Source organism: Chenopodium album, chromosome 12 (assembly GCF_948465745.1).
Source record: "Chenopodium album chromosome 12, dcCheAlbu1.1, whole genome shotgun sequence".
NCBI classification, from domain to species: domain Eukaryota; kingdom Viridiplantae; phylum Streptophyta; class Magnoliopsida; order Caryophyllales; family Amaranthaceae; genus Chenopodium; species Chenopodium album.
In genome coordinates, this window is record NC_137845.1 from 38,842,463 (window position 1) to 38,857,302 (window position 14,840).

At 43.8% G+C, this 14,840-nt stretch overlaps 1 protein-coding gene across 1 annotated transcript; it reads left to right on the plus strand.

Annotated features, from left to right (window-relative positions):
* The first annotated feature begins 10,060 nt into the window (after positions 1–10,060).
* LOC145571151 (uncharacterized) lies at positions 10,061–10,810 on the plus strand. The gene has a single exon (XM_081630230.1). The coding sequence runs from the start codon at positions 10,061–10,063 to the stop codon at positions 10,808–10,810; it is 750 nt and encodes a 249-aa protein (XP_081486356.1).
* Positions 10,811–14,840: the final 4,030 nt, after the last annotated feature.

Sequence of the window (14,840 nt, forward strand, 5' to 3'; positions counted from 1 at the left end):
TTTTGGAGAAGGAACACCTTTCCAAAATGACGAGTGGGAGGAAAATCGAACTCGACGAAGTTCGTGAGGATGAGCAACAAAGTTAGAATGACAGTCAAAGTGCTCAAACAGCATCTGTTGACAAAAGTCAAAGTGATCAAAATATGCAAAGTCGAACCGACAATGCAAATGCTCAGTCTATTACCCTACGTAGGTCTCAAAGGCCGATATCTCAACCTTATAGATATCTTGGTTTAGTATTAACCGAGAATCAGGATTCCATGTTTAAAAATCAAGTCTGGGACTTGGTTGACTTACCAAAAGGTTACACACCTATCGGATGTAAGTGGATTTTCAAGTTGAAAACCGACAAAGATAGGAATGTATTCATTTACAAAGCTAGATTGGTAGCACAAGGTTATAGACAAGTTCATGGTATTGATTACGATGAAACCTTTTCTCTAGTCACAATGCTTAAATCTGTTCGGATCCTCCTAGCGATTGCTGCATATTACAACTACGAAATATGGCAGATGGACTTCAAAACCGCCTTCCTAAATGGTATTTCTGAAGAAACTGTGTATATGACACAGCCTGAAGGTTTTGTCGACCAAAACAACGCTAGAAAGGTATGCAAGCTTAAGAAGTCCATTTATGGATTAAAGCAAGCAAGCAGAAGTTGGAATCTGTGATTCGATGAAGCCATCAGTAAGTTTGGTTTTATCAAGAATCCAGATGAATCTTATGTTTACAAGAAGGTCAGTGGGAGTGACATCGCCTTCCTAATCTTATATGTCGATGACATATTACTCATTGGAAACAGTATTCTGTTATTAGAGCTGTAAAGGCTTGGCTCGGAAAATGTTTTTCAATGAAAGACGTGGGAGAGGCTCGGTACATACTAGGCATCAAGATCTATAGGGATAGATCTAAAAGGATGATAGGATTGAGTGAAAGTACTTATATTGATAAAGTACTAACTCGATTCGGCATGAAAGGAGCCAAGAGAGGCCACCTACCCATGTCGCATGGCATAACCCTGAGCAAGAATCAGTGTCCAAAGACACCTGATGAGCGAGAAAGGATGAATCAGATTCCATATGCTTTGCTTATTGGATCGATCATGTATGCCATGATATGTACTAGGCCAGATGTATCGTATGCCTTGAGCGCTACGAGCCGATACCAATCAGACCTAGGAGAGGCGCATTGGACTACGGCCAAGAATATTTTAAAGTACCTGAAAAGGAACAAGGATAAATTCCTGGTCTATGGTGGCAGAGATGAATTAGTTGTTGAGGGTTATACTGACGCAAGCTTCCAGACAGACAGAGACGACTTCAAGTCACAATCTGGATACATATTCTGTCTCAATGGAGGAGCGTTTAGTTGGAAGAGTGCTAAGCAAAGCACAATTGCAGATTCTACAACTGAAGCCGAATACGTGGCAGCATCTGAGGCAGCTAAGGAGGCAGTTTGGATTCTCAAGTTCATTGGTGAACTTGGTGTTGTACCCTCCATCGAGGGACCAATAGACCTCTATTGTGACAACAATGGAGCTATTGCTCAGGCCAGATAGCCAAGAGAACATCAGAAGGTCAAACATGTCAAGTGGCGGTTTCACATGATTTGGGAATGGAAATCAGAAGGTGAAATCAGAATTTGTAAAGTTGGAACGGATGACAATGTAGCCGATCCACTGACTAAACCTTTGCCTCAAGTGAAGCACAACAAGCACGTTGAGGCAATGGGAATCAGGCACATCGGAGATTGGATTTGATTTCCTTATTTTAGTGTTTTAATTAATTTTGGACAATTTTAACGTAAAGCACTATGATGAAACATTCAGTTTTGGAGTAATTAAATTTTTCATGCGATTTAAATCACTCCATTGACTATTTAATTGTGGTTTAGAATTAAATAATGAGTCCATTCAATTCTTGGAATATTCAAAATAGGGTATCAAGACCAGTCTTGGCAAAGGAACACCTATTAAGTGAACATTGAATATTATAATCGAAAAGTATCCCTAATCGAGGTCATTTAAACGATGGATGATTAATGACCATTTGAGATTAATGTGTAGTTTGATTTATAGCACCGTTTCTTATGCTATAAGGACATGATCGTCATGAATCATTTGCACAGGTATTGGTTTAGAACCATACTGGATCGACCTATGAGAATACTTTAAGAGATTAAAAAATCGTCATAAGTATACTTCTCATTATTGCTATCGAAACCTTTTTCCTTGACCATGAGTATTGTAAGCTTTCTTGTTTGAGTACTAGTGCGCTTTGATGATTGTCAAACGTCTGCCGTAACAGGGGATTATAACGGCATCACTCGGGCGGCTAGGTCCTCTCAGTAAGAGAAGCTACATTACAAGACTGGAAATGTCCTCCTATTAAATATAGGAAAGATGTCTTTGTTGTTTACAAGGCCTCTCGTAGAGCGAGACTTTAAAAATGCATGGCCGTGCTCGGATGGGTTTTAAAAATCATTTGTTTATTGATAGTCGAACTCGAAATCGAGAAACACTTCTGGACGTAATAAGGATGACAAATTAATCTTACCTTATAGTTCATGAAGAAACATTAAGTGACATAGGAAAGGGGCTATACACTAGAAGCACACTTGTCCGGAAGGACAAGTGGGAGATTGAAAGGAATAGTGTCCTTCGAAAAAGTGTATTATTCTGATAGGGGGTTCGGAATTATTAGAAAGCTAATTTTTCAGTAAGGTCAAGTGATCGGAATTCCTGGGTGCAAGCCGCTTCCGATTAGTAATATTAATGCATAATTAATATTACAGCTTAATCTTGACTGAACCCTTTGGGTCACACCCAAGCAACTAATGAGCCGAAGCGACGAATTAATTAGGAATTAATTAATAAAGTCGACCGAGTAATTAATATTTAGACGTCGGAAATTCAAGCTTGGAGCGTCGAAACCGAGCGTCGGAAGTCGAGTCGAAAATAGTAAAAGACGAGACGTGAAAATAATAATAAATCAACAAAACCAAAATACCCCTAGCATCGGAATGCCCCAAGCAAACCGAGTGCTAGGGGCATATGGCCTTGCATGGTGGCTAGCATGCGCACCAAGCCGAGCCTAGGCTGGCTGGTGCGTGCTAGCGCACCAATGCTAGCATTGCATTGCTGGGCGCTGCCTTGTGCGTGCTTTGGCTAGCAGCCATACCGCAGTAGCTAGCACGCTAGGCACGCCAGCCCGCAGTAGCTAGCAACAGCATGGCTGGGCCATTGCGTGCTGCCTAGCAAGATGGGCCTCGACCTAGCAGCCCGCAAGCAATGCATGGCTTGCTGGCCGAAGCATGGATAGCAGCGCAAGGTAGCCTACCTTGGGTGCCTTGATGCCCAAGTGTGGGTGCCATGTGGCACAAGGTTAGAGGGTAGTGAGGTGTTGTGTTGGCCGGTTTTGGGAGAGGGAGTGGGGAGCAAGTTTGGTCTCCCCCTTCCAAATGGTCCTCACCTAACCTCTCATATGAGCTTGCCACTTGTTGATTTATTACTTGTTTGATTATGAATTTTATTTTAGCTTTAAAATAAAATGGGAAAATCAAATTCTCCCACATTGATGGGAGAGCTTTTCACACTCATGATTTTCCCTATAAATACCCAAGTTGGGGTATTGGAAAAATCACTTAAGTAAGAGTTGAAAAAGGCATCACTAGTAGTGAAAACCTTTGAACTCAAGAGTTGAAAAATACATCAACATTGTGAAAACCTTTGAACTCAATTACTCGGGTTTTTCGGTCGGGCCTTGCTAACTCCAAGGCATTGGACCTAGTCGGTGTTCGAGTTGTGGGTGGACTTCCGTTGGAGGTCGTCGTATTTTCGAGGCTAACTTTCGAAGTAAGGGCCCCTCGAGGTCGGGCGAAGCACGCGTCAAAGGTATAATTATTATCTTAATCTTGTCATTAATTTAATTATGTTTATGGTTTTATTTATTGCGAGTGCAGTCTTGGTTTTGGGTTTGTTTCCGCGGTGAGTCGGACTCACCAAACCCCAACATTTTCCTCCAACTCACCTTGTTTGCCGACTGCAAAAAAGGTCTACTTAACACAAGAAGGGAGCGAAAAAACTCCGCTTCCCCCCACTAAGTGACCTTGTTTGCTGACAGCAAACATGGTCTACTTAACACAAGAAGGGAGAGGAAAAACTCCATTCCCCCCCCAAGTGACCTTGTTTTCCGACTGTAAACAAGATCTACTTAACACAAGAAGGAAGCGAAAAAACTCCGTTTTCCCCCCAAGTGCCTTGTTTGCCGACTGCAAACAAGGTCTACTTAACACAAGAAGGGAGCGAAAAAATTCCGTTCCCCCCCCCCCAAGTGACCTTGTGCGACTGCAAACAAGGTCTAATTAACACAAGAATGGGGCAAAAAAATTCTGTTTCCCCCCCCCCCCCCCAAGTGACCTTGTTTGCCGACTGCAAACAAGGTATACTTAACACAAGAAGGGATAGAAAAAACTCCGTTTTCCCCCAACTGACCTCGTTTGCTGACTGCAATCAAGGTTTAACTAACACAAGAAGGGAGCGAAAGTACTCTGTTTTTCCCCCCAAATAACCTTGTTTGCCGACAGCATACAAGGTCTACTTAACACAAGAAGGGAGCGAAAAAACTTCGTTTTCCCCTCCATTTGTGCAGTTTTGCTAATAAACTTGATATTGACCAGTACGGTTTAACATTGGTAACATCCGAGTCAATACATCTGCAATGCCAAGGGTTAAACAAACTAGTTATCAGTCTTAGGTTACTGCTGACAGAGCCGGGCCTAGCTGGAGACCTAGGCAGGCGCAGGTGGAAAGTTCTGACAGCTCTGAGTCTGAGAGAGGCTCTAAATCTCTTGTGCATGATTTTGCCGTTAAGTTTGTGTTAAACGACGAGGATGAAGGGGGTGAACAAGTTAATCAGGCGGAAGGTACCAGTGTTGAAGAGAGGGATGAAATTATTGATCTTTTGGCTTAGGTTACCCATGAAGAAAGTCTTGATGACGAGTATAACTCTGAGACTGATGATGCCGACCATCGCCACCCTCTCAATATTCCGGCCGATAGCAAAGTTGCAAAGGCTAAAGTCAACGAAGCATGGTTTAAGTTGGCTGCTGAGAAAGATTACTACAGACATGCAAAAAGATTCTATAGATTACCAAAGGATTATGATCTTACTCTCCCTCCCCCACCCTTTCACTATAGATTACCAGTCGGACATGTCGCCATATACGCGAAGCATTTTGATTTTGGCATCCGTTTCCCTCTTCATCCCTTTATTGTGAAGATTCTTAGGGCCTGGAACGTCTGCCTTGCCTAACTTACTCCTCCTACAATTCGAGCCATTATAGCCCTAGTATGGGTTATGTTGTACAAGAACTTTCCATTAACGCTTAATTTATTTTGAAAACTGTTATCGTTGATGTATAGGATAGCTCCCGTTGAACTATCGCCCAACTCCCAGGGTGCGCACTCATTGCCGAGAGAACAGCTAAGAGGGGCTCACCAGCCCTACAGAGTCAGCCCGCAGAGCTGACCAGGACAAACTCTCCACAAAGGAGATCATACACCTATAAATAGAGGGCAAAGTACAACGGAAAGAAGGTGAGACATACAAGTTATTACACCCTCTACATCTCTCTAAGTACACCTTCTCTCTCTAAACACTCTCTAACTTAGGCATTGGAGGGGGGTTCCTCGAGCCACCCCCGAGGGCAGTTCACGTGTGTTGCCTTGTGTAGGTTGTCAACGGGACCCAGCTCACCCAGAAGAACCCTTGGATCCATACCTAGAACAATTGGCGCTAAAAGGAGGGGAAGGATCATCTAACCTGAGGTTCACCAACTGAGTAAGGGACTGGTTGACAAACCACCATGGCCGGGGAGGAAGTCGTGCAAACACCCATACCTAAGGCCAATGACGCCAACCAAACACCACAAGAAACCATCGATCTTAGAGGAACTATTGAGAAACCCAAATCCACCATCTCACAAAAATCCAATCCCATTGGATCGACGTCTGCTGCAACTAAAGTAGCGTCGAAACCAGTCGATCCGATAGGATCTAGTTCCATTTTCAAGTACGGTATGCCATTGACAGGAGCGAACAATGAACCCATTATTTCAACACCCATAACCCAAAAACTACAGCCCGAAAACATGCCATCCATTCTGCAGAACCTCTCTAAGTGCAGTAAGGAGCAATTGGCAGCGATGACAGCAGTCCTTACTAACTTTAGTAAGGGGACGAGCTCGTCACCAGTAGCAGCAACTACAGAACCAACAGTGAAAAAGGCCACACCCACAATCCTCACTCTAGAGCAGAAGGAGCTCATCCAGCTAAGGAAGAAGGTGTTGGAATTGGAAGCTCGGAATCTGAACCGAGAATGGATCGTAAAGGAAATAACCCAGGCTAAGGGCAGCCCGGAGAAACGAGTCATCCGCAGCAGGTCGCCAGCCTCTAAGCGGGGGCCGAGCCTGGATAGGGAGAATCGAGCACGGATCCAGGTCATTCCAAATGATTTCCCATTTTGCCGGGAGATTCTAGAGGAGCCGATAGAGAAGATAAAGATGCCGAGCTGCAGGTATAACGGAACTACAACACCTAAGAATCTTATCTCGGCTTTTAAGAACCACACGGTGCTTTACACCATGACGGATTCAGTCTAGTGCAAAGCATTCCCACCAACTTTGGAGGGGCTGGCAGCGGAGTGGCATGAATCCATTCCAAAAGGTTCCGTGTACTCGTATAATCAGCTGAAAAGGATGTTTATGGAGCATTTCATCACCTTGGTAGACCGAACTAAGATGACAACTGAGCTGATGTCACTAGTTCAAGGGAAGGATGAACCCCTGAGGAAGTTTATCACCAGATTCAACAAGGAGGCAACAACCATCTCAAATATGAGGCAGGAGGTAGCGTTACTGGCAATGCAGAGCGGTTTGCTACCAGGCTTTCTATTCAGAGCGTATATGGGACGTAAGAGCCTCAAGACGCTAGATGAAGCACTAGGAAAAGCGTACAAGTTCATCAAATAAGACGAGACTGACAGAGAAATGCTGAGCAGGAGGGCGCCAAACGACCCAGTTAAGCGGGCAAAAGTCACCCGGGCAGAAAACACGGCCAGGGCTGACCAGCCCAGCAAAGCTGAATAAGGTCGCAGGGAGGCGGATCGAGTTGTTAGGGTGAGAAGGTCTTACCCGAAGAGAGGAGAAAGACCTGGAAAGTTCGACCAGTATACTCCGCTCACTCACTCGAGACCCCACATCTTCAACGTGAACAAAGCTGACGACAAGTGGCAGAGACCCCTGAGGATGGTTAATAGGAACCGTGATCCCAGCAAGTGGTGTGACTTCCATAGGGATCATGGCCACACAACCGATGAATGCACACACCTAAAAGATAACATAAAAGATCTAGTCAGGAGGGGATACCTAAACCAATTCAAACAGCACGCTGATCCCTCCTAAAGAAGGGAGGAGAACTGAATAGGCCGTGACCGTAGAGGAGGTCACAGGGGTCCCGCTGAGGATAGAGATAGAGATAGCAAACTAGAAGGCAGAGTGTATGTGATCAGCAGAGGATCAGTACATGGGGGAACCGTGAACAAGGCGCGGGCAGACTTGCAGGCAATGATACACCAGATAAACTATAATGAGAAGCGCAAGTGGCCATTTCTTCCCCCGTAGCCACGAGCTACATTTGATGAGTATGACCAGAAGGGCATAATCTATCCTCATGATGATCCTCTGGTGGTGACGATGAGAATTGCGAACTGGGAGGTAAACTGAATACTGATAGATGGTGGCAGCTCAGCCAACATCATATATACTAGCGCGTTCAAAGAGCTGAAGTTAGATAGGAAAGATCTAAAAAGGGTGAATTATGAAGTCACCGGGTTTAACGGGTCTGGACTAACCCTAGAAGGTATAATTGAGCTCTCAGTCCGAGTAGGAGAAAGGTCAAAAAGACGCGATGTTCGAGCAGAGTTCCTGGTGATAGACTCTCCTTCACCTTACAATGTGATCATGGGAAGGCCGCTCATCCACAAGATCGGCGGAGTGGTTTCCACCTATCATCTTGCCATGGCTTACACAACCAATGAAGGGCGATCAGAAAAGCTTAGGGGAAGCCAGAAAACAGCTCAACAATGTTACATAACTGCCCTAAAGCAGCCCGCTTGGACCAGACAGCAGCCAATCTCAGAGCAAAGGTCCATTGAACAAGCTGAGAAAAAGTCAAGAAAAAGGAAGCGCGAAGAATATCGCAGGGAGAAGGATAAACAAAAGTTAGCCATGGAAAACTTTGAGACTGCTTCCCAACGGGGAGCATGTTACAGTCGAGCTTATAGAAGGTGATCCTTCAAGAACAGTAAAAATCGAAAAGGACATTGACCTTGGAGTGGGGGTGCACCTCATAGAATCGCTGAAGAAGAACAAGGACATCTTTGCATTTTCAGCAGATGAGATGCCCGGAATTGACCCTGCAGTCATGGTCCACATGCTGAATGTGAAGTAAAATGTTAAGCCAGTCAGGCAGAAGAAACGAAGCTTCTCCACGGAGAAAAATCAGGCAATCCAAGAAGAAGTGGATAAACTCTTGGAAGCTGGATTCATTGAGCCCTGCGATTACCCGGAGTGGTTAGCCAACGTGGTCATGGTGAAGAAGGCAAATGGCCAGTGGAGGATGTGTGTTGATTTCACAGATCTTAACAAAGCATGCCCGAAAGACTGTTACCCGCTGCCGCGGATTAACCAGCTGGTAGATTCAACCAGCGGGCACGCCCTGCTGAGCTTTATGGATGCCTTATCAGGATATCATCAAATCAGCTTACACAATTCAGATCGGTAGAAAACCGCATTCATCACCTAGGGTGGAGTGTACAATTACATAACTATGTCCTTCTGGTTGAAGAATGCTGAAGCTACTTTTCAGAAGACAATGGATAGAGTATTCATGCACCAGAAAGGTAGGATTGCTGAGGTGTACGTTGAAGACTCAATTGTCAAGAGTGTCACGCAGGCGGGACATATCATGGATTTGGAGGAAACATTTGCTACCCTAACTAAGTATAACATCAAACTCAACCCGAAGAAATGTGTCTTCGGGGTGAGCTCGGGAAAATTCTTAGGCTTCCTTATCAGCGAAAGAGGGATAGATGCGAATCTGGAGAAGGTTGAAGCAGTCCTGGGCTTACCTGAGCCTAAGTGCATTAAGGATATCATGCGGCTAACAGGCAGAATGGGCGCACTAACTAGGTTCATCAGCAAGTCTGCCGAAAAATCTTTACCGTTCTACCAGCTGCTGAAAGGGAACAAGGAATTTAAGTGGGGAGCCGCAGAAAAAGAAGCCTTTGAGGGCATCAAAGAGCATCTAACTAAGCTCCCAACAATGATCAGCCCAGAGCTGAGAGAAAAATTACAGTTGTACATTTCCGCGTCAATTCAAACAATCGCAGCCGTTCTCCTGGTAGAAAGACAAAAGCAGCAAAGGCCAATATACTTCGTAAGCCACGTGCTGACAGAGGCCGAGCAAAGGTACCCGTTGGTGGAGAAGCTGGCTTTTGCAGTTGTAACAACAGCAAGGAAGCTGAAACCATATTTTGACGCACACATAATTCAAATCCTCACAAATCATCCATTGGAAAAGGCATTACAAAAAATGGATGCATCAGGCAGACTCTTGAAATGGGTCATTGAGCTCTCTGAGTATGAGTTCGAAGTCAAGCCTAAAGCAGCCATCAAAGCACAAGCCTTAGCAGATTTCATTGTGGAAGCCTCGTACAAAGAGAAAGAAGATGACATTGGAATCTGGAAGGTGGAAGTGGATGGATCATCAACCCAAACAGGGAGCGGAGCGGGGATCATAATGACATCTCCAGAGAGAAATGTATTTGAGTATGCCATTAAGTTCAAATTCAAGGCATCAAATAACGAGGCAGAGTACGAGGCAGCTTTAGCAGGCCTGCGTATGAGTATCGCAGCTGGAGCTAGGACAGTCCATCTATAGGCTGACTCTCAGCTTGTCGCCAGTCAGCTAAAGGGGGAGTACGAGATTAGGGAATCCACAATGTTGAAGTATGTAACTAAGGTAAAGAAGTTGGCAGCTCAGCTAGTTCACTTCCATATAGACTTGGTCCCTAGAGTGGGAAACTCCCAGGCTGATGCATTATCAAAGTTAGCTAGCTCCACCCTGCAGAGCCTCACAAGGACAGTGATGGTGGAAGTCTTGGAGGAAAGCAGTATCGCTAAAAAGGAGCAGGTTAACTGCATCGGGCAGCAACGAGCTTGGTTCACAGATATACTGGCATACAAAATTCACGGCTCGCTACCGGACGATGAAGTGCAAGCTAAGAAAGTTAAGAAGGACGCTAACTGGTACGTGGTAATGAATGGGGAGCTCAACAAGAAGGGCTTCTCAAAACCACTACTAAGGTGTATCCCAGAGTGGGAGCAGGAGAAGATCATGGAAGAAGCACACTCAGGAATATACGCCAACCACATCGGTGGAAAGGCCTTGGGAGTAGAAGTGCTCAGAAGGGGCGCATACTGGCCAACTCTGACGCAAGATGCACTGGCATATGTGAAAAAGTGTGACAAGTGTCAAAAATATTTCCCAGTCATAAAAGAGCCAGCAAATGATCTGACCTCAATCCTCAACCCGATCCCGGTTGCTCAGCGGGGAATGGACATATTAAGACTCTTCACCACTAGGTCAGCGGGCAGGAAGTACCTCATAGTGGCAGTAGACTATTTTACCAAGTGGATAGAGGCCGAGCCTACTAAGTATATAAAGGCAGTCCAAGTGAGGACATTGTAGGGAATATTTCAAGCATTATGATAACCCCAAACTTGAACCCCACTGTGATCATACACTAAAGTACGGTGGCGTTCCAAAGGGAAAGACAAAGAGCAAAAAGAGTCGCCAACAAGTTTTAGGAACTTGTAAACCCAAAAGACAATCCAAAAGGACCATCAACTACTCCATAAGGTCTTGAACCAAACAGGGTCCGGGGATGAGGGTACGAATCCAATCTACAAAAGAAAGGACCCGCCCTATAAAAATAGGCCTCTACTTTGTTCTGCTCGTATTCATGTGCACTTTTCGAATAACATACAAACATTATATTAATCCTACCCTGTTTATCTATGTTGGTTGAAATTAATGCACAAATAAGACTATTATTGGCGATCACTTGAGTTAAAATCACATTAGCCTAAACCAAATTAAAAATTATCTTATTAAGCGTGATTTCAAGTACAAATTCCCTTTAAACCTGCATAAAAGGTGTGATCAAGCAATAACAATAAAATATAAATCAAGCAACATAATAATAAATCAATAACGATGATAATAGCATGATAAGGCATAATAAAGCTTGATAATAATAGCAAGATCCTAGGCATGATACTAACAAGATTAATAACAAACCCTAGCATGTCACTAAGCAATAAAGATCAAACCTTTAAACCTAACATGGTACTAACATGATATTAGAAAGAGTAAAGGCATCCTAAACATGATACTAGAAAGCATAAAACATCCTAACGTGATACTAGGAATCATAAACAATAATAAGCATGCTAATCTAAACATGTTTTCTACATTGAAAGAGAGTAATAAGATTACATACTTTGAAGCCTCGTACCTCTTTCTAATAACAAAGTACACAAGTTAGTAAACTTCAATGAAAATCAATAAAGAATAATTAAAGAATTAAAGAATTAAAATCAAATTAAATAAAGTTTTGACTAGATTTGGACCAAACCCTCAGAAATTATCAAACCTTGCACGTCTAGGGCGAAGGCAACTTCGAACTTGGCTAAGAGACTCTAAGTCTTGTGAATGCGGAATATTTTATGTAAAAAGCTAGTTTAGAAAATAGAGGGAGAAAGAAAGCATGTATTGCTCAAGAGAGAAAAGAGAGAATTAATAGTGAGAATTGATAGTAATCGATGATTGATCGATGATTGATCATTCTGAAAACAGGAATTCGGACGCTATTTATAATGAAAATAGTCCGGAAAATCATAGAATTTGATAAGGAATAAAACTCCACGCTGTCGCCAGGAATCAACTCTGTCGCGACGCGACAATGTCTGTCGCTTGGCGACAGACTTGTCGTTTGGCGACAGCCTGTATTAGCGCGTTTTTCTTCACGCGGAATCCGACCTTTAATCAACTTGATCTACGGAATCCGTACAGAAGATAAAATACATATTTTTAAGATAACAAAACAATATTTTATTCTAAATAAAAATCTCTTAAAGATAATTAATTATTAAATCTAACAATATTAGAATTAAAAGGAACTTTCTAGAAACTTCTAGAAAACTATAATTAATCCTAATAATTTTAGGAATAATAATTAATATTGGGCCCTCCTCTAGATCATTGGGCTGCATTTAAAATAATTAACCAGGCCCAGTTTAGTATTCTGGCCATAACTTCCTCAATATTCATCGGAATCGATCTTATAATATATCGTTGGAAAGATCTTTTCAAGCCCCATCCAACTACACTATTATTGGACCTTTATCATGGACCAAACGTAAACTGGTTCGGCTATTTTCAAATAAAATCATTTTCAAAAACAGAGAGAAAAGAATTTTATTAAAACTAAACCGCATTACTCGACTTTCAAACCACTTTCACCTAATTCGATGATAACACAACGTGAAAGGCATTCATCACTGGGTTTGGTTTTGGGGAGACACAAATGGGTGTCTACAGAAGCCCCCACTTTGACTGAGTTTGGAGAAACTTAAGTTTCGAAAAACGAGAGTCAAAGTATCGATAGGGACGGAGAATGATTCAAAACGTTCTGCGACTCCAAATCATTCTTATAACGCCGATTCCTGCAAACTAATCAGTAGTTAAACAGATAAGAGAGTTAAGAAACGCGTATCTTGCACCGTCGAGCACACGTCTCTTAATGTAACCGTTTGTTGTTGCTTCATTTGTTGTTTGTGACAACCTCCACAGTGCCTCGTGAACGCCAACGTTGAAGATAACCATATGTCGTCGTCTTCAATATTCTTGGTGACAATCCTCCACAGTATTTCGGGAACATTGTCGAAAATAAATGTATGTCGTCATTTCTAGGTGTGGCCGTACGTCGCCACGGCAGTACGTCGCCGCTATAGACAATCTCTTCTTTACCTTGAGGGACCGTCGAAGTTGACCTTGCTTCGCCATCTCCACTATTTGTGACACTACCTCGTCACGACCGTACTTCGCCGCTAGACAACTCCTCTTTATGTTGGGACATCGCCAAAGAATCATTTTACCTATTGACCCTTAATACCATTATTCATCATTGCTTTTGTATATTTGTGCCAGTACTTTGGTGCTTTTGCCTTTGTGAACCATTACTTTGGTGCCTCAATTGAACCAATATTTCGGTGCCTGTTGAACCAATATTTCGGTGCCTTATTTGTTGAACCAATATTTCGGTGCCTTATTATGAGCCAATACTTAGGCGCTTTATGCTGAGTGAGACGATCTTTCATCAAGTCGATCACTCAGTGCATTGCAATCAAGCTGACTAAATCATGTCAATTTGCTTAAAGGGGCTAACTGGCGTACCAAGGAACCCAAATTACTAAACTAGACCTACAAAACCATAAGGAGGGGCCCAGCACTCTGTCGTCGCTCCAGCGCTGGCCAGAGATGCTTGTCGCGAACTTTTGCATCTGTCGCCGCGCGATAGAGTCTGTCGCCTCGCGACAATTCTGTCGTTTGGCGACAGAATCGGGGTTTTAAACCCGTCCTCTTCTTCATTTCTATTTCGCTGCTCTGCATCTCAAACTTTCGCAAAAACTTCAAATCACTCGCTCTCGCTCATTTCTCAACCAAATTCGCTCAAACTTGTTGCAAATCGAAGCTTTTCTCATCTATTTTCCTGATCCATGTAAGTTTTGCTCAAACTCTACTCGGGTTTTGACGAATTATGCATTGTTGTTCGCGAATTTTCAAAAAATTCGAAAATGTTCTTGCTTAATTTGCTTTGTTTTAGTACTACGTACTCTGTTTTTTTTTTACGAACATAGTATCATGCGGCCTAGGCGAACCTTAGATACTGTAGAGCCTTAAACTTAATTACTTTTACATACTTTAGCATGGCTAGACGACGTGGTTCCGGTTCTCGGTCGAGGGACACGCGTCGAGAGGACGAACCCACCAGCGAGGGCGAGGACGCGCCTTCTACTTCCAGGCTGGGTCTCATGCCGGATTGGGATGAGCGCACCCTCTTTCATGCGCCGGTTCATCATTTGTCGGAGCGGATCCGACGAGGTCTAGCGAATGGGAGGACCCGTAGCCATGGCTCGGGTAATTCCACCATCATTTCTCTGTACGACAACTTCATCTGCCGCGATGAGGGGCTTCGTCGTCTTTGGGAGTCATGTGGATTGACTCCTCTACTGCAGGCCACCCGGGCCATGTTTTCATACGATGGGGGTAACCTCGTCGTCCGAGCTTTGGTGGAGTTCTTTTGGGACACCACCAACACCTTTCATTTTCCTTGGGGTGAGATGACAGTCACTCCAGCTGACTTCTGCCTCATTACGGGGCTAGAGTTTCAGTCTACTCCTCTGCCTTTCGATGCCGGTGTTACTGTCTATTCGCCGGAGGTTCAGGAGCTATTTGGGCCGATCGTTGTTCGAGCCCAGGCTGAGGCTCAGTCGGGACAACTGAGTTCCCGATGTATTCGTCGCGGCACGCTGGCTGTAGCTTTTGAGGATGCTGCTACCACCCGAGAGCAGCGGGTGCGCACCTTCGTACTGATCTTGCTATCAGGGACGTTTTCCTCTGACCGAGGTAGTAGAGTACTACTATACTACCTGTC

Excerpts from the sequence above, each read along its gene's own strand:
- LOC145571151 (XM_081630230.1), top strand. The coding sequence starts at position 10,061 with ATGTTGAAGTATGTAACTAAGGTAAAGAAGTTGGCAGCTCAGCTAGTT.